This window comes from Fomitopsis serialis (assembly GCF_022376445.1).
Source record: "Fomitopsis serialis strain Sig1Antser10 chromosome Unknown B0H18scaffold_21, whole genome shotgun sequence".
NCBI classification, from domain to species: Eukaryota; Fungi; Basidiomycota; class Agaricomycetes; order Polyporales; family Fomitopsidaceae; genus Fomitopsis; species Fomitopsis serialis.
The window spans coordinates 318,990-336,527 of record NW_025954981.1 but is presented as its reverse complement, the minus strand read 5'-3'; the positions used below and the strand labels follow the sequence as shown (position 1 = coordinate 336,527).

The 17,538-nt window shown below is 53.3% G+C and overlaps 3 protein-coding genes across 3 annotated transcripts; 2 read left to right on the top strand and 1 right to left on the bottom strand.

Annotated features, from left to right (window-relative positions):
• Positions 1 to 1,760: 1,760 nt before the first annotated feature.
• Positions 1,761 to 5,259, top strand: B0H18DRAFT_1154739 (nuclear pore protein 84/107; the record flags this gene model as incomplete). The annotated part of the gene is made up of 14 exons (XM_048035756.1): positions 1,761 to 1,888; positions 1,948 to 2,052; positions 2,113 to 2,443; positions 2,526 to 2,673; positions 2,732 to 2,844; positions 2,905 to 3,236; positions 3,293 to 3,415; positions 3,468 to 3,585; positions 3,646 to 3,855; positions 3,915 to 4,080; positions 4,136 to 4,350; positions 4,408 to 4,501; positions 4,543 to 4,648; positions 4,704 to 5,259. 14 exons carry the CDS (start codon positions 1,761 to 1,763, stop codon positions 4,882 to 4,884), a joined length of 2,370 nt encoding a protein of 789 aa, XP_047895269.1. The 3' UTR covers positions 4,885 to 5,259.
• On the bottom strand, positions 5,171 to 7,661 carry B0H18DRAFT_874210 (sterol esterase; the record flags this gene model as incomplete). The annotated part of the gene is made up of 14 exons (XM_048040337.1): positions 5,171 to 5,388; positions 5,448 to 5,549; positions 5,601 to 5,707; positions 5,761 to 5,798; positions 5,856 to 5,925; positions 6,072 to 6,139; positions 6,199 to 6,465; positions 6,546 to 6,636; positions 6,703 to 6,772; positions 6,827 to 6,892; positions 6,955 to 7,078; positions 7,139 to 7,203; positions 7,251 to 7,426; positions 7,483 to 7,661. 14 exons carry the CDS (start codon positions 7,659 to 7,661, stop codon positions 5,171 to 5,173), a joined length of 1,641 nt encoding a protein of 546 aa, XP_047895268.1.
• Positions 7,662 to 12,014: 4,353 nt separating this feature from the next.
• B0H18DRAFT_874117 (uncharacterized protein) lies at positions 12,015 to 16,446 on the top strand (the record flags this gene model as incomplete). The annotated part of the gene is made up of 9 exons (XM_048040333.1): positions 12,015 to 12,551; positions 13,128 to 13,388; positions 13,444 to 13,875; positions 13,938 to 14,234; positions 14,298 to 14,864; positions 15,185 to 15,684; positions 15,742 to 15,850; positions 15,929 to 16,099; positions 16,240 to 16,446. 9 exons carry the CDS (start codon positions 12,015 to 12,017, stop codon positions 16,444 to 16,446), a joined length of 3,081 nt encoding a protein of 1,026 aa, XP_047895267.1.
• Positions 16,447 to 17,538: the final 1,092 nt, after the last annotated feature.

Below are 17,538 nucleotides of genomic sequence, written 5' to 3'. Positions count from 1 at the left end.
GAGCACTCCATACAAATCGTGTAGGGTGCGCAACTTGTGATCCGTTCGGTGCTCTCGGTTTCTGCACCGATCGGGAGATGCGCGCCTGCCGCCGCATCCGCGTTCAGCTGACGCTTTGAAGGTATGAAGCCGTGAAGTAGTCAGATCAATTAGGAACCATTCATTTCGCGGCAGGGACGTCCGCGCGATCACGATGGGTGAAGCCGCGTAATGCCTATGTATGTCTGCCCTGTATGGCATTGAGGTAGCTGAATGTAGAAAGTGCTCGCCAAAGAGATGCTCTTTCGGTACAGCTCAGGGTACCAAGAACAGTGTGAACCCGGGTGAGAACGCGGTCCTCAATTTTTAGTCATAATTCTCTTGCGCATGGCACGAAAACGTACGTACGTAAGGGCTATCGCATTACCCAAGTTGTTTGAGAGAGTGAGCTGGGAAGCAAACTTACTCCGCAATGTACTTACCGAGTGGCAGGGCGCGAAATTGAAATGCGGTGCAGCGGTGTTACGCCTTGCACCGGCCCGCGCGGCGCGCAGGTCCACAGGACGCGCTGTCACGGTAGCGACACGCACTAGACCGGCTAGATGTAGGTAAGTGGTGAGCATTGCATGGAACTGGTAATATGACGCTGCCCAAGCCAGGGGAGAGTGGGTACGACTGACCGTGCCATGGTACAGGAGCACTGATGAGCACTGGTGGCCCCTGTCTCGCTGGCAAAACCGACTACAATTGAGTTGGACTCTGAGCAATACAGCCTGAGGACCTTTGCACTTGCCTCGCCTTCGTGATATTCCTGCTAGCTTTTCTTCTGAAGCTAATGAGGCCGAATTGTGCGCCGTTAGCACGCGGTCCACTCGTGCAGAAGCGATTCCTGAGATGTTAGACCTCCGCGATAAAAGCAGAAGACACAGACTATCGTTGACAGAAGAGAATCGCCATAATCTATCCTGAAGTGGGGAGTGCACCCTGGACCATCTTCCCACTGCACTTGCCGGGTTATGCGTAACATCAGACCAAAGGCGCAGATCGTCACGTCAATGCATAGCAAGCCGGGGCCATGAGCGGCGATCCTTTGGCCAGAACAACTGTACGCGGGTCTTCATGATACCGCTATGGTGGATTTCTAGAGTGTGGTAGGAGAAAGACGACGTGTGACAATTCAATGAGAGAGTACTTCTTCGGAGTTGAAAACGCAAGCTGAAGGAGTGCCGTACGTCCCGTCTGTCTTCCGTCAACGCGTCAGCCTTTGCGACCTGGTAACGTCATAGCATTGCAGGAACGCAAGTATAATTCCAGGCAGTACTCACAGCTTCAGTCCGAAATGGAAAGGCTCATAGCTCCAGAACCGGTTGATGATTGTGAATGCTGCACTTAGCATATGTCAGGCAACGTAACCAGGTGCTTACCCCCACTGCGTTCTTGATAACGCAGAATCCACTTCTAGTGTAGGGCAGCTTTTGGATACACTTCTCCAACGTGTCACAACGGTCTAAAAAGTATCCATTGAGCAACTCGATGAGTGAATGATCATAACGGTAACTCAGGCTGGACAAGATTCACGCAGGAGGGAAGTTGGCTGATTGGGCGCCGACAGTTTGCCACAAACGCGCCTGCCACGTGACCGTCTACGCGCTCGGTCGAGCAATCATCGCACCTTCAACTCAGCCTTGTTCTCGAAATCTTAGCCTGCTTTCAACGCTCGAGCCCTACAGTGCTCTCCTTCTCCCAACAACCAGGCCTGCTACTCGTTTGGGCTACGGAAAATGTCTGAGTCTCTGTACGCGTCTTGCGCGCAGGTTCTATCCGTAAGCCAGTCAAACGACGACCTCAAAACCCTACTAGATCCCCGTGCCGGATTTGCGCCTCGGTTGAGACAATTGTGCCTAGAACAGTGTGTATCTATTGGCTCATACACTCGTATATGACGGGAACTGATGTAATATATTCTAGACTGGCAGACTTGGAGGATCGAGGCCCTGCCGATGTCTCACTTGCGGAAATTGAGAGCTTGAGGCTGGAGAGCGAGACGTGGGCACTACTGCAGGCTATAATGCCGTGAGTGCATTTTCACTACGTGTCAAGTTCTGAGAATGCACAGTCTTACGTGCCCCGAAGTCTACGCAAGACGGCGCCACCCGAATATCCCGACCCCCGCTCCCTCCTCGCGTCAAATCCCTACACACCGCCAGCAACCCTTGCACAATCCATAATGAACGCTTCGCCTCTCCTCTCCGCACTCGTGGTCGTCCGAGAATGGCTTCACGACGCAGCTTCCGCAGTCCCGCCATTAGACCCTGGCGCGACCAACGGCTACTGGCGATTCACGAACCACGTCGTGAAGCAGAACCTTCGCACGGGTGGCGCAGCTGGTGGTATCGTCTCGGAAATGGATCCTGATGCGGTGAACAGAGGGGAACAGGCGAAGGCATTGGCGGTTGACGATGCAGTAAGTTGGTTCAGATGTTCTTTTCCGTTGTGCGGCCACTGATACAGTCTATGACGCTATCGTCTTCTCATTGTGCATTCAGAACTACGAAAGACTCCTTTTGCAAGCTCTCTTCACCCTCGTACGCGCAGGGAAACTCGACGATGCCATAGATCTGTGTAGGCGAGCGGAGCAACCGTGGCGGGCTGCCAGTATTAACGGCGCACTGCTCCTACGGTGGAAGGCTATCGGTGGGGCGTTCTCTAGATTCTAAGTCTCTGAAGCTGACGACTCTGCCGCTGCACTAAGCCAGCGCACCGCGTGATGAAGAAGCCGAGGACGAGATGGACGTCGACGAAGGGTGGCGGGGTAACTTGCGGAGGAAACTCTGGAAGACGACGTGCACGCGGGCAGCGCTGAACGTAAGTCGCCCCCGCAACGTCGCAACGACTCCCTCTCACGAACCTAACGCCGCTCTCCAGCAAAACCTGTCACCCACAGAGCGTGCGCTTTACGCTGCGCTAGCACCGTCACCACAGACATCGGCCCCGCTGAAGGCATCGTGCAGGACGTGGTCTGACCAGTTGTGGGCTGTTGTATCGATAGCATGCGAGGAACGATTGGCGGTTGGCCTTGCCGGCCTTGCGAGCGAAAGCTTCTGGGAGGGCGGAGTGGCTGGCGTAGAGGCACCAGTGCCCGAAGAGGATGTCGAGGAAGTTGATGGGGGAAGTAGGATGGAGACGGAGGAGGAGGATTGGGAGAAGGAGGTCTTGAGTGCGTTGGAATCATTGAGTAGTGTTGCGGTGGAGGAGGGGTATGTTTCTAGCCTGGTGACATCCAGGATGAATGCTGACCTTGCACGATTGCCAGGCCCGATGCAAATGACCCGTTCCACGTTTCCCAGCTGCATATCATCTTGGACCGGACGGATCAGCTTTTGCAAGCATTCGCGAGCAGTTTGCAGCAAGGAGAGTATGACACCTCAACTCCACAGTACGTCTGGCACATAAGGGTATTGTCCCTGCCTAACATGTTACACGTGTAGGTATGCCTCGATGACCCGATTCTTCGCACATCTGTGTTTGTACTTCCAAATGATCGACATTGACGTACCACCGCTAGCCACCCAGGTCATCCTGGAGGCATACTTGCAGGTTCTTGAGGTGCGTCATTCACATGTCTCCGTAAATGGCAAATGCGCTTGACTGAGACAGCTCCAATAGGCAGCAGGGCAGCGTGAGTTGATTGCGATGTACGCGGGCGCACTGGGAGACAATGCCATCGAGCGCTACGCAATGTTCTTGACGTCTCTCGAGCTCTCTGCTGACACAGCAGAGCGCCGACTCGCATTAACTCGTGCACGGGATCATGGGCTCGATATGCAGCGGGTCGCGATCGCTACAGCGGAGCGAACAATTGAGAAGGCGTTCCAGGTATGGTTATGCAATGGTGTATCCCTATTGATGATGCTGAGAATCCTGCTGGACCAAAGGAACTGCCACCAGCGAAGGGCCCTCTACCGTCCATCATCGGGATGCAACCACCTGCCTCCGAACTGGAGCTGTTGCTCCTCCGTTCCATCGAATGGACCACCTTCATGGAATCCACATATTCTATCGCGCTCGAACAGGCGAATGTTATCCTGCGATATTTCCTCGGTGAACATACCTTCTTGACTGTGATCACCTTCCAAAGGCTAAGTGTTATGCATAGGTTGTGGCCGCGTCCAGGTGGCGAAGGTGCTACTCGAGATGCTCCCTGCTGATCTGTCATCGATACGTGAACCTGAGGAGTTTGCGACGGAGCATTTACACTATCGACAATTCTTTGTCGTGTGGGAATCATTGGCGCGTGTGGTTGAGTGCCAGGCGCTGGAATCACCGAGCATGAACAGAGAGACGCGGGCGGCATGGCTCGATGACTACAAGGTGAGCAATATCACGCTCACTGCGCTGAATATGAGTGCTAACTGGTATGCCTTGAAGCTCCTGTTGCGACAGGCTCGAGAACAAGTCACTAAACTGTTAACCAACGATTGGCTCATCATTGATGCAGAAAGAACAGCAAGTGAGTCGTCGAGTCTCACACGATGTGACAGTACACTGATACATCTCCTGTAGTCGACCGGCGCAGGAGAGAGCTCGTTCGTATACGCCAGATCTACATCCCTGAACTGATCATCCGCCTACACGCGTTGTTGGTGGCGTCGAGATCAAAAGTACCTGAGTTAGTACCTATCCTCATGCATCATTGTCAAAAGTTGGCTCATGCATCCGATCAGAAACCTCAAGCACGCCTTGTTGCTCGCAAACATCGTCGCGGACTCTCGCCACAAGTTGACTGAAGACTTCGTCAGCCAGGACGGCAGGCGTCTTGGCGACTACTTGGGCGCTGTCCGGCAGGCCGTCCTGGCAGGCCTGGAGGCTGGAGGCTCAGATCCGTTCAGGATCGTGACATTATAGTATGTATGTCAGGGTGTCACTTCCGTGTTCAGCGGGTGTTATCTGGACTGCTGGCAATTCCCATTGGTAGGCCTTACGAGCTTGAATTATCACTATGCTAAGTCGGCCCCGTTTTGTGCATGATCGTAGACTCAGTACGAGCGAAACTCATACACCGCAACACTGTGTCCTTGTCGAGAGATGATCCTTGAGTACAGTGCTCCTCTCCACCATCACGCACACCATAAATTTCTCAGAAAGACGAATCACTTTTGTCGGACGACTCTATCTGTCATGGTGTAGTAAATCAGGGCATCTGGAGAGCCAGGGTGGCAAGAAGTGCAGTGGGCCCGTCACGGAACGTGTCCGCAGTGAAGTTAATGGAAGGGGTGGGATCTTGGAAGGTGAGAAGTGGCGGCGCGGCAGGATTGGATCCCCACTGTTCCCAGTTCACTCCAGAAAGGTAGCTGATATTCGGTGCGAGGCCTGGAGCAGCATTCGGGTCGAGATTCGTCGCGAAGTTGACTGCGACCACAATAGCGTGAGTATGCTACTCATGACGAGCAGGACAAGAATAGACGTACCCAATGCATCCATTCCTATGTAATCAACGTCGCTGAAGAACTCGGAGAGATCCGAGGAGTGATAAGCTCCCAGGTAGGCCCTCGATTTGCCACGCCTGAACACTGTACAACAGATCAGCAGGCGACGAAACGTGGACGGTTCGAGAGGCGTACAATATGCCCACGCATCTTGTGTACGCGACATTGTCTCGAGGACTAGCCTGCGAGGCGACTCGAACTGCCAGTCTCCCGTGAAAGCCGCCATCCGCTTGAACTGAGGGCTGTCCAAGCAACATGAAACCCAAGGTAGATGATCGGAAGGTCTTTGACTCACGTTAATTCATTCGCATTGCCAGTATCGAAAGGTGATCCCTATGAGAAGTGTTGTGAGGCTCTCACGGAAGCAGCCTCGGCTGAGCCCGAACATACGAGTATCGGATCCTGCGGGTATGCCACTCCCACAGCGAGCAATTCAATGGGAGAAGCATCTGGCAAGTATCTGAGATAATCATTTGAGCAGAGTCTTCGGGTTCTCTGATCAAGTAGATTCACTCAGTGCCGATATAGTTTAAGAATTCTTCGTCGGTACTGGGCGTGAACATGTGAGCAAGAGGCCAAATTCAGGCATGAAGTTTGAGTACGAACGTGATATTGATATTCCCCAGCGAGAATAGTGTTCCTTCGTCATCGCAGTCTCCTGAGATGATTGGTACCTGCCCCGTACTAGGTCTCAATCTAAAATCATGCAAGGCAACACACCGGGCAGTCTCACCTTTGCATACTGGCCCATCAACACTGAACGCTGCGGATTCTGCACAAGTAAGTCCCCATCGAGACGCGGTTGCCATGCGAGGTTGTGTTCCGTGTAGTCGCGGCTATTCGGGGTCATATTGACAGCGGCCAAAATCTGCTCTGCAGGCGCCTGACGGAGACACGCGAGCGTGTCCGCCTGGCTTACACATCCCGTGTAATCGACCAGGAAGTCATAGTATGGCTGGCCCGCGGACACGTTGCGTAGAGCATAGGGCGAGCCACTCTCCTGACGTCAGTAGAAGGGGAAGATGATGAATAACGGCTGCAGTGTTACGCAAATGCGGGTCGGTGACCGAAGAAGCGTACCATGACCGCTGCTCGGAAAAGCCCTTCGGGATCGCCGTTGTTGATGACGAGTTGAAACCCAACGGAGAATGCGCCAGCACTCTCGCCCCATCTGTGTACCATGTATGAGACACAATCGGAACGCAAGAAAGTCAACCGAGATGCATTACTAACTCACATTGTGACCTTGCTAGGATCACCACCAAATGCCGATATGTATTGGTTCACCCACTGCATTCCATAGCGCTCTGCTCTCGGAGATATTGTTGACACCACGCAGAACGGTACATCTATCCACTCACGATCACGCAATCCAATATTCGTCAGTCCGGCCTGGAGGACCTCCTCGCTTGCTAGAAATCCGAATGCTGCCAATTGACAAGTCGATCAGATGAGCTTGGCTTCAATTTTGACCGAGCTTAACGCCTACCATTGAGACGGTAGTTGACGGACACGAATATGATGTGTTCGCCGAGTACGAGCGAGCGCTCGACAATCTCATTGCCTGTGCTGAGCGAAGAGTCGCCTTGTTCAAACCCGCCGCCATAAATCCACTGGGCTCAAAGGAGTGAGATGCTGGAGGAATAAATGAGGCTCAGAAAATTGAAACTGACGAATAGTACAGGAAGGTTGTCTCCGGGTGCTGCGCTTGCGGGTTTGAGGACGTTGATGAAGAGACCTATACTACCGGATCAGTCTCATCCTGGAGCTGCGAAAAATGCATACAGTCTTCGGATTCGTTGGCTAACGGTGTCCCACTGGAGAGATTGAATGGCAGCGAAGAGTCGAGGGCCGGCGGGTTGTTTGCTTGCTGATAACAAGCGGCTCCATATGAAGTCGCGTCGTACACGCCCTCAAACGGTTGCGGTGGCTGTGGCAGCGCAAAGCGGAGATCACCTATCCTTCAGAGAGAAATGCATTGAGTCAAATTGATTGGTCTCTGTGCGACACAACTCACGGTGCTTGTGCGTATGGAATGCCAAGGAAGGACGTGATGTTTCCCGAAGTACTACCTCGAAACGAGCCGTACTGGAGCGCTATGACTGGGGCAGTCGAACTCGACGTGACAGCAGCAACGGCGGCAGACCTCGTCAAGACAGCTATAAGCCACACCGATGGTGTAGCAAGTGCCCGCATAGTTTCTGAGAGGTCGTGCAGTGAGCCTCAGGGGCGAGAAGAATCTTCGAGCAGTCATCATATCTGAGGCGAATAAATACCGCATTTGCCTCCCTGCGGCTGTCCGCAATCCCACAACGCTGAGAATACCTCAATTTGCTGCGTATATACGCAGATATAGATGCGGGGGCCCAGCTACGGAAGTTCATCCCGGGTCTAGGAACGCCGCATGCCGGGCACCCTGAGGCTGTGACGCACGAAAATTATCATGGCGATGCAACATAATGCGAGGAAGGACGTACCCTGCATCACGAAATGGTCAAGGTTTCTTCGATCGACGGAGATTTCGAGATATCCGCTACTTATATGAGTCTAAGTACATCTACAGAGCCGAGGAAAACGCCGCGCCATCTGTACTAGCAAGCCGGCTTTGTGCAGCATATAGTCGGTGATCGATGAGCTCGAACGACAGTCGTGGCTTGCCTCCTCGCAGTCTGTCTCTCCCCAAGGACAAGTAGGCAGCGCTAGCACTTCAAGTTAGCACCGCGCGATGTGACGGTGAAGCCGACGCGTCGGGAACTCCGCGCGTGGCTGTGAAGCGACTTCCAGTCATTATTATTCCCTCTCGTGCGATTACGGGACTCCGAGAAGAATCTTGAGAGGTGGCATGACGGATCATGGGGTTTGTAGTGGGCTTAAGACGGGATGCTTACGAGGACCCTGAGGCCTGAGGACCATCCAGCAGAATCAATGATGGGCATGTAGTAAGCGCCCGCAATCAGGGCTCAGCGCTCAGCGCTCAGCCTTGAATTTGGTGCTGCACATCTGAGCGGGAGAGGCTGGCTTCGCGATCGTCGCTAAACATTTGTTCAGAATTTGTTCAGAACAGAGGACGGAGAGAAATGCTGTACCGTATGGCACCCAATGAATGTCTTGGTTCTGCCGTTTGTTAGTCTTCCGTGAGCAGGCAGACCATAAATCCGTTTTGACGGGGGGAGGACGTAGCTATTAGTAGTAATCGGTAAAAGGTTTCCCGGTTGAACGTTGACCTTCGTAGCGAGCTAATCTTGGTGTCGAGAGCCAAATCTCCGTTTAGGAATGCCATGGCCAGTTTCTGAAGATTAACTATCGAAGCTGTGCAGATTCCCACTAGGGGACCATACGAGCGATGAATACTGAGCACACCTGTGATCAAAAGTCCCTGCACATCGCAGACCATTCACGGCGGTAGGAAAACAAGGCAAGTAGTATCTAGGTCTGCCTACGAATACACGCAGACCTTAGGAGTTCGAAACGACATGAGAAGACATTCACACGAGGCTCACCCACTACACAGAATTCATCCGGGCTCGAAAACTCGACCACGCGCGTACATAAAATTTTGCTCGTCGCGCCCTAATTGTTCGGTGAACCACCACTGAAATAATACAGTCACGAGCTATTCAGAACCACACATCAACAAATATCCATTGTGTAATAGGAGAATCGATATTTCGAGTTCACTCACCTACATAGGGTCACATCATCATAATCCTCACTTCATCCAAGGCTTCCCGATTTGAGTAGGTGGATGTCGCCATTGCTGGGTTTCTTATGTGCTCGCGTGACCACTCAATACTCGGTGCTTGTACGGTCCCAATTCAACGAGCTCCGCTCTTTATCCAATGCATACCATAGAGGCTCTCTAGGGCAGCAGACAGATAATCATAAATGGGACATCTCGCCACGCCATGTGTCCGATTGGCTCCCTGGAGGAACAGCAAAGGCCAAGCAGAGACTAGCAGGGTGAGGTTGTCCGCTGCTGGCAGTTAGGCTTCTGTAGAAGCAAAACACGTTCATTAGAAGCGGCTGAATTCGTCTTCAATGTGTCAGCAGTACTGATAGCGCAGGCAGGCAGACAGAATGAAATTCATACCTGGGTGATGCTCACACTTTGCGAGCAGAGAGCGACTCGAGCTCATTCGATCGTGCCATGATTGACACGCTGTGCAAACCTGAAAGAACGTCAAGCAATTTTCGCTACGCTCACAGTCGAAGTGTTGATAGACACCGCGTTACAGGTCCCGCCGCCCTTGCTGAACGGCAGCGAGGTTATCAGCTCCCACAACACGCTTTCTGGGAGGAGTGTGGCATGCAGGAGTGTGGCCAGAATGAACTGTGAAGCAACAGCCGTGAAGCGGAGATTCAGTGAGCCTAGTGCGTCGGGACGTTGGCTCTAGAAAATGATCACCGATAGCCTCCGTGCGCGGGGAGCTGACAGCCACGTTGTCCAGGCGGCGATCCTCATGTTAGGAGTTCGCTGGCTGCGATGGGAAGATACAGTAAGTGAGCATATTATACGGTGCACTTTACGGCAGTCTGCGTACCTCACGGTGGGCGATTACATGGGCGTATGGGTGGAGGGGTGAGGACGGGTCGTGCTGGAGCGTGCTGCTGACTCAGGAGGACTGTGGGCGCGATATCGCTTATCAAGCTGGCGCCGCTATATTCTGAAGGGACAAAGATCGCTGGGTCGTAGAGTCCCGTACCGTCACAGTGCTCATGCAGCTCTAGATTGTCTATGCGCGGCACAGCGACAGAATGACAAAGCATGTCGCGTACTTACGTTCTCCCATACGATGTGTTCAGTTGAATCGGGCTGTCATCCCGGCACAGCTTTACTGGCAGTGAAGCGTAGAGAACTTCCGAATCCAGATTCAATCTGAACAGCAAGCGGTCGTCAAAAACGTCTCGTCATGCAAGAACAGATAATGAACCGCACTTACCTTCCACGGCCAGAACAATAGGGACATTCTACTCTCGAGGAGTCTCGACACATTGCACCATGACAACTTGATCGGTTTTTGTGGCCGTACCGCGCCTTGGCCAGCAAGAATTCTTGTGAAATCAATCTTGGCAAATCCCCTACACTCGCGAGTCTTCAACTTCGGATGCATAGTAGCCAAGTTGCTGGCGACGGCAGAGCCGACATAACTTGACGGTGAGACCAGCGCCGATCTGGCGGGAGCAGAGATTCGACGATTGCCTGTTTTGGAACTTATCCTCAGCAGGTCAAGTTACTTTATCTTAGTTTAGTTTAACGTGCCACAAATTCCAAAAGTAAATGACCAGTGCCTTGTCTCCCCACTCGCAGCCCGTGCAACGAGATTGTGGAACATTGCAAGACATTCAGCGTCATAGCAGGCCCCGGGCGACTCCCCCAGAGGTAAGTCCCGAGGTTGCATTTTTTTGGCCCTCGAACCGGGCCGATCCTTGTCTCCGATAGCCTTTTTCCGGAGGGCGGACGGCCGTAAGCGCCCGTATCCTTGTCCCAGATTGCCTTTCGATAGCGCGATCTGAGTGGCTGTGGCTGCCTCTTGGCACACCTCAACCACACACCTCGACGACCGAATTCGTTTAGACTACTCTACGCGCCACTGGTGGCCACGGCTCTTAGGTTGATGCCGGTGAGCCACACTCTGAGTATTGTATTTAGGGTGAATAGATCCAATAGTATGTACAATTACCCCTATTACCCCTCGTCCACATTGTGTGGCCGGAGCCGGCGTCCTCGACATGGAGGACTCGGACGCACTGTCCGACTATGGATTGCGGTACATCCGCAATATTCAGCTTTCTAAACAGGACTTGGAACCACTCCTCCCGACATCGACACAGAAGATCCCAGGAGGAACAATCAACGCATATGGCGCGGTGCTTCAAGACCAGTCCGAGAGGCTTCGGAAGGACTTCTGTTTCCTGTCATCTCTCATTCCTGTCCTCGCTACGCAGCCTGCTTCCAGCAAGACGATCTTGGGGACTCTCGAAGAACATCTATCAGCAGCAGTACGTCTACTCGCTCCGTCTCTGATGTCAACACTGACAGTTGGATATGCTACTAGGGAGGGCCAGAGGTCATCAAAGATCGGCCTCGTTGGGCTATCCCTCTATGCGGTGGCGACCCGGCACACTGGGTACTCGGGTGGATCGATTTTTCGAGCCGCCGCCATGGCATATATGATAGTATGCCTGCACTTCAGTCGAGAGGATGGGCAGAACCGGTGAGTACTTGCTCTTGCGACACTGGGGGTTAATGTTATTAATATCTTCGCAGCTTCTGAACAGAACCTGCAACAGTATTCTCAAGGCCATCGCGAACCCATGTCCAGACTGGACGAACAACGAGTGGCAATTCATAGTTCACGCGCCGCCCCCGCTGTATCAACAGTCGGACTCATGGTCATGCGGCCTTTTCGTGCTGCTAGCAATGCAAGAGCACGCGAATCCGGGCTTGGATGTGTACGTACATGGGAGTGATACATTGCTCGCCGTGAAACATAGTGTTCTGCAGCAATTGCTACAACTACCGTAAGTGATTTCCAAGCTGTGCATTCAATGTTTCCGACGTCTGACATACCATCCAGTGTGTACCAGCTACGCAAGCGTCGAAAAGCAGAGTCGACAGCTACGGAACACTCGGTAGTACCGCCGTCACCGAAGCGGCCTAAGTTGACCATCGGCAGTTCGACCGCACCTCAAACTCAGACGTCCGACAATGCCAATGCACTCGACGAGGATCGCAACAAGAAGCCGCCTGCGCAATCGCCTGCCGTGGCCATCGTCAAAATTCGATCGCCGCCAAGCTCACCTGCGGGATCGGCTTGCAGCTCAGACGAAGATTACGACACAGACGATGACAAGATATTGTCGAAGCGGGCCTCTGCTGCTGGGAAACGCCGTGGCCCGAAGCTCTCAGTGACACAGAGGAGGCAGAGGCTCGAGAGCGACGAATGGGCTCTCAAGGTCGAGCCAAACCGGGTGCTGTGCCGGGCGTGCAGGAAATGGTACAAGCTCCATGCGAAGCGCGCGTATGTCGAGGCCAACTGGACTCAGCACAAGCGGGTCTGTCTGCAAATTACTGGGAAGCAAACAGTTCGCAGTGGTCAAACGAAGGACAAGCAGTCCGTGCCAGTACGTCATGATCTCATCTGCGGTACTCTCTATTGAACACAACATTCTCTAGGTTACTGGGGCGGCGTCAATTGCCAGCTTCTTTGGTGCTACTACAACACGTCCCAGCACTCACGCATCACAGTCGAAGGAAGCGAGTACCCAAGACGCACCGGCAACTCACCCTACTGACAGAGAGCGCAAGACACGTCTAGTGGTGGGTTCACCGTTGAATGTGAACGGGTCTCGATACTGACTCACCCGACGTGCTAGACCCCATCAATTGCAAACATATTCTCTTCAGCTACACCATCCGTCGACATCCCGAAGCCATATCCTGCAAGCGATGTATCCCCGAGTCGCAAGAATGAAAAGGACCACAAACGAGCTGAACCCATTCCAGAGCAAAACGAGGCCGCATGCCAGCACTTACAGGGCGCGGAGTATGAGTATTACATCGCTACAACCCAGACTCGATCACTCGGCGGGGTAGGCATCGAGAAGCGCGCTCAAGAAGCGCGTCAATTGTTCCCATACAAACCGTTTGCGACACTGAAGAGGGGAGGTCCAGCACCCCCGACCGTCAAGATTGAGGTTCCCCCTGATGGTAATGCGGAAACTCTGGAGGCTAAGTGGTCAGCAGCAGAACAACGAAAACTCGATGACGCACTGCGATCCCATGCCCGGTGGATTGTCGACTTCAATGCCAGGACCATTCGTTCAGCGCGATGCGAACTACGCACGTCGAAGGCGTCAGGCATCTGCGATGCATGCGAACGGGTGCCGACAGATCCGGGCTTCCGTAAGGCCATGCATCGGGTACGTCTTGCGTGTCATACTAATACAGGATTCGATTATCTGACTGGAAATGCAGAAAGACAAGGAGCAACACTTACCTGAGAATGAGAGGCGTGCTAAAGATGCTGCGCGCGAGAAGTATACCCCATCCACGCTCAAGAGGCCAGAAGTCCGCGATGTTCATCGACAGATGCAAGACCCCTTGCTCTTCTCACTCTGGACGGCTATGCGGGAAAATGATCCCTTCCGCTGCTACCTGCAGCTGTACCAGTATGCGAGGGAAGGGAAGTTGATCAAACATGAGCTTTTCGAGGAAATATGTAAGGTTCTGGTCGACAAGGCACGCCGAGAGTCGTCGGATAACAAGAAGCTCAAGCATGGCATTCGGTACTCGGTTCCATACCTACAGTTCTCATTCTTGATGCGTGGACGTGGCCAGTTCTCGGCTCAAAATTACTCAATCCTCGGAGAGCACATCCCTCTACCGAATCCTCGGACAATCAGGTATGTATCACCATCACCTCCTATAAGCGACTTCAAACATCAGCATTGAAATGTCATCGCAGGGAGCTTGTCGCGAAATCGGACGACTGTCTCCAGAATCCTGATCTGCACTTCGACAACATCGTTCGCGTCAAGCGCTTCTTGGACTCGATTAAGTACTCCGGCCCCGTCGCTGTGTCTGGCGATTGTACCAAGGTGCGTCCACGAGTCATGTACTCAACGGACTTCGGCGGACATGTCCTGGGCTCGACCCTACCCCTGGATGAATGCACGGTCCATGACGCCAAAGATATTGACCGCGTCGTGAAGCGTATACAAGACGAGAATGCATACGCGAAGCAAACGAGAGTAATGATGATCAAGGTGAGCATTAGTACAGTTTCACTCTGCCCGTGTTGCACTCACACGATGAACACCTTCCTACAGGTCCCTCTTCCAGAGGTTCCGCCACTCGTCATCGCCCTTCTCCCTACGGATGGTTCAGATGACGCCAAGCAAATACACGCCTACCATTGCCAGATCCTGGACATGGCGGCACGCGTAAACATGCGAGTTGTTAGCTTCGCCGCGGATGGCGCCGCTTCCGAACTGAATGCGCAGGTGATGATGGATACGAAGGCGTCCTCTCTTCCTCCATTCTCTTATGAGTACCCAGCATATGGTGTTTTGCTGAAGGCACCTGTCTTCAGCATCACCGGCCCTGTTGTCTCAATTCAGGACCCGGAACATGCCCGTAAGACCGCACGAAACCAGCCACAACATGGGACGCATACCGCAAGTCTTGGCCAAGGGCATCTTGTTTACCGCACACTTGTCGCCCTTAACGAAGTACCCGGCTCTGGACTCGTCCTGAGTGATGTGCAGAACGTCGACAAGCAAGATGATGGTGCTGCCCGCCGAATGTTCCACGCAGTTGCTCTCAAAGCAACAACCTATGAGGTCCCAGGCAAGACGACAGAGATGCACATCAAGAACGAGTTCATCGGCCTGCACGTCTTTCTCTCCGTGCTAGGTATGTCCCACTCCCAGGCTCACCAAACATTCCTCCCTCATTGATTCTCGCGCATAGGTCTGCTGTTTGATGCATGGCTCAACCGCCGAATGCCCGTGCGTGAACGCGTTCTCTCTGCATTCCGTGCACGTTTCTTCCTTCACACATGGTGGACGCACATCAAGTCGTTGTCCAAACACTACCCCGACCTTTATTCAACGCAGCGATCCTTCATCTCGGCGGCGAGCTTCAAAATCCTCAATCGGCTATGCGATACACTGGTTTGATCGCTCTTATATACGCTGAACATTATCCGGACCAGGCTTTCTGCCCTTGGTTGCTCGGGACCAACCTCTTGGAACATTTCTTTGGCACCGCGCGTTCTCTGGCACCTAACTTCACCTATCCCGAACTGCTTAAGCTCGTCAAACACATCACATTGCGCCAACGCTGTGTGCTAGCCCACAAGGATGGCAAGACTACGAAGGAACGAAATGCACGTACAGGCTACATACTGGACTACGATAACACACCTCTGACCAAAGCAGAACTCTTGGCCGCGCGAGTCCAGCTAACAAGGCACGAAGTGAATGCCCTTGTTGAACTGGCGGCAAGCGAAGCGAGTGCGTTATGCGCAAGCATTTTGAAGATGCGAGTTCAGAGCTATCCCTGGACACTAGCGTCGATCCATGACACGGTCAAGGCGAAGAAGCGGAAGGCTACGAAGAGTTGCGATGATGAAGCTGAAGACGAGAACGATGGCGCCATGGACTCGGACGTAGAGTCAGATGAAGAGCTTGAAGATGAAGACCTGGAGGACTTGTCCGATGACGAGGATGTTGAAGACGATCACCGAGTGCTCGAAACTGCATCTCTCAGTGAGCGCACGAAGATCGCTGCACATGAAGTCGGCCGATTGGTTGCCCTGTCGGAGGACCTCGAGTCAACGAAGGAGGAGTTCAGCGCATCCGAGCCGAAGGTACCAGAAGTCCAAGACGCCTCTGGAAAGGCGTCTGTTCAGCGTTCCGTGGGCCGGAAGGTCAGCCGCGACGGTGGCGCGCATAAGCCCGAGACTCAAGAAGCTGGACGGCCACCCATCTTGCAGAGTGAGTTTGTCTCACAGAAACGCGATGTCTCAATCGCCTCTCTTCTTGCGCTACGAACTCGGCATCAAGAAGGCACAGAGGTCCGCTCACAACGCGTTGTGAAGGTCGACTCGAAGTTTGAAGCCACTGCCGTGAAGGGTGGCAGTGCAACACCAACACCTCGTCCCGCCGGGCCAACAGCTCAGTCGGTTTGAGTGATGATTGGGCACTTCGGCGATTCCGGGATGCCGAACAGCTCCAGAAAACACCTGGGAGCGAACCTTCAAACAAGCCACCGGCACGTACAAAGACTCCGAGTCGTGGACTCTCGGCCAAGGAGGCATCCCACCGGGTGCGCGTGCTTCAGCAACTTCATGGGGGCCTACCTCGGACAACTTCGTCACGAACAATGCGTTGGACGGAGGTGTTGAAGGGCGTCTCACAGAGGGTTCCTGTGACAGGTACGTGTACTCCAATTAATCTCGACAGATGCTCCTGACATTAGAGTGGTTCTGGTGGCAGTCGTACCGAATGTCCTCGCTCGCAACATCAGTGCAACCAATCCTCTCCAGATCAACTCGACAGTGCTCGTGAAGAATAGCAGCGACCGCACCTATGTTGGAGAAGTCCTCGATATCCTCAAGAAGGTGAGCGGCCGTTACGCATCAATCACCGAGTCCACCGATGGGAAAGGGGTTACCTACCTCTCGCTTGGGGTGTATCTTCAGTGTAACCATACTGATGCTGTGGTACGTCGTCCGTGCACGAAATATAGTATACTTAAAAGCTGATCCTTATGCAGGACGACTCGGATGATGAATATTATGACGAGGCCGATCCAGATGAACCACCGCCGCCACCGGTGTTCTCATGTGTGGATGAACGGCGCAAGTATGAAGGGTACCTACATACTCATGCACGGATGCAAGATGTTGTCTACCACTTCGGCTTGAGCATGCTCACGGGTCCACCGGGCCATAGGCGGCTGCGCCGTGAAGCAGAGCTTCAATGGCAGCATCTCAACACGAAGGCGGTCCAGAGCATTTTGAAGGGCGAAGGCAGCAAGAAGGCACCGGCTCAGAAGAAGGCATAGAGGCCTAGGAAGTAGATGAATTTATTACTAAGACCATACGTACTCTACGACCCGCGAGTACTACAATGTTATTCTACCTACGTACTATGTATAAAACGAGATAAAACGCCTGCGATGTATGCTACTAGGTGTTCTGAATGGGGCGAAAAAATGCGTGATGGGCGGCGTGACATGCGTTACGACGACGTCACCACGTGACAATCCTTGTCCGCCATAGCATTTTCGTGGGCCAGAATATTGCATTTTTGGGGCCGATTTGGGGGGTCCACCGGGACTTACCTCTGGGGGAGTCGCCCGGGGCCTGTCATAGCCAACGCACCTGGTAAAGAAGGGTCCGGCGAGATTAACTTTGTTGCGGGCAAAGGCGTGCCGACAAGCGAGCGCCGGTGCAAAACTAGGGTTTACATATTTGCGGGTGCTTGCAAACGCGTGTCGGAAATGAGCTCGAGCGTCCCTTTCCCGCCTCCGCCAACTACTCGTTGCTCACTGTCAACGACG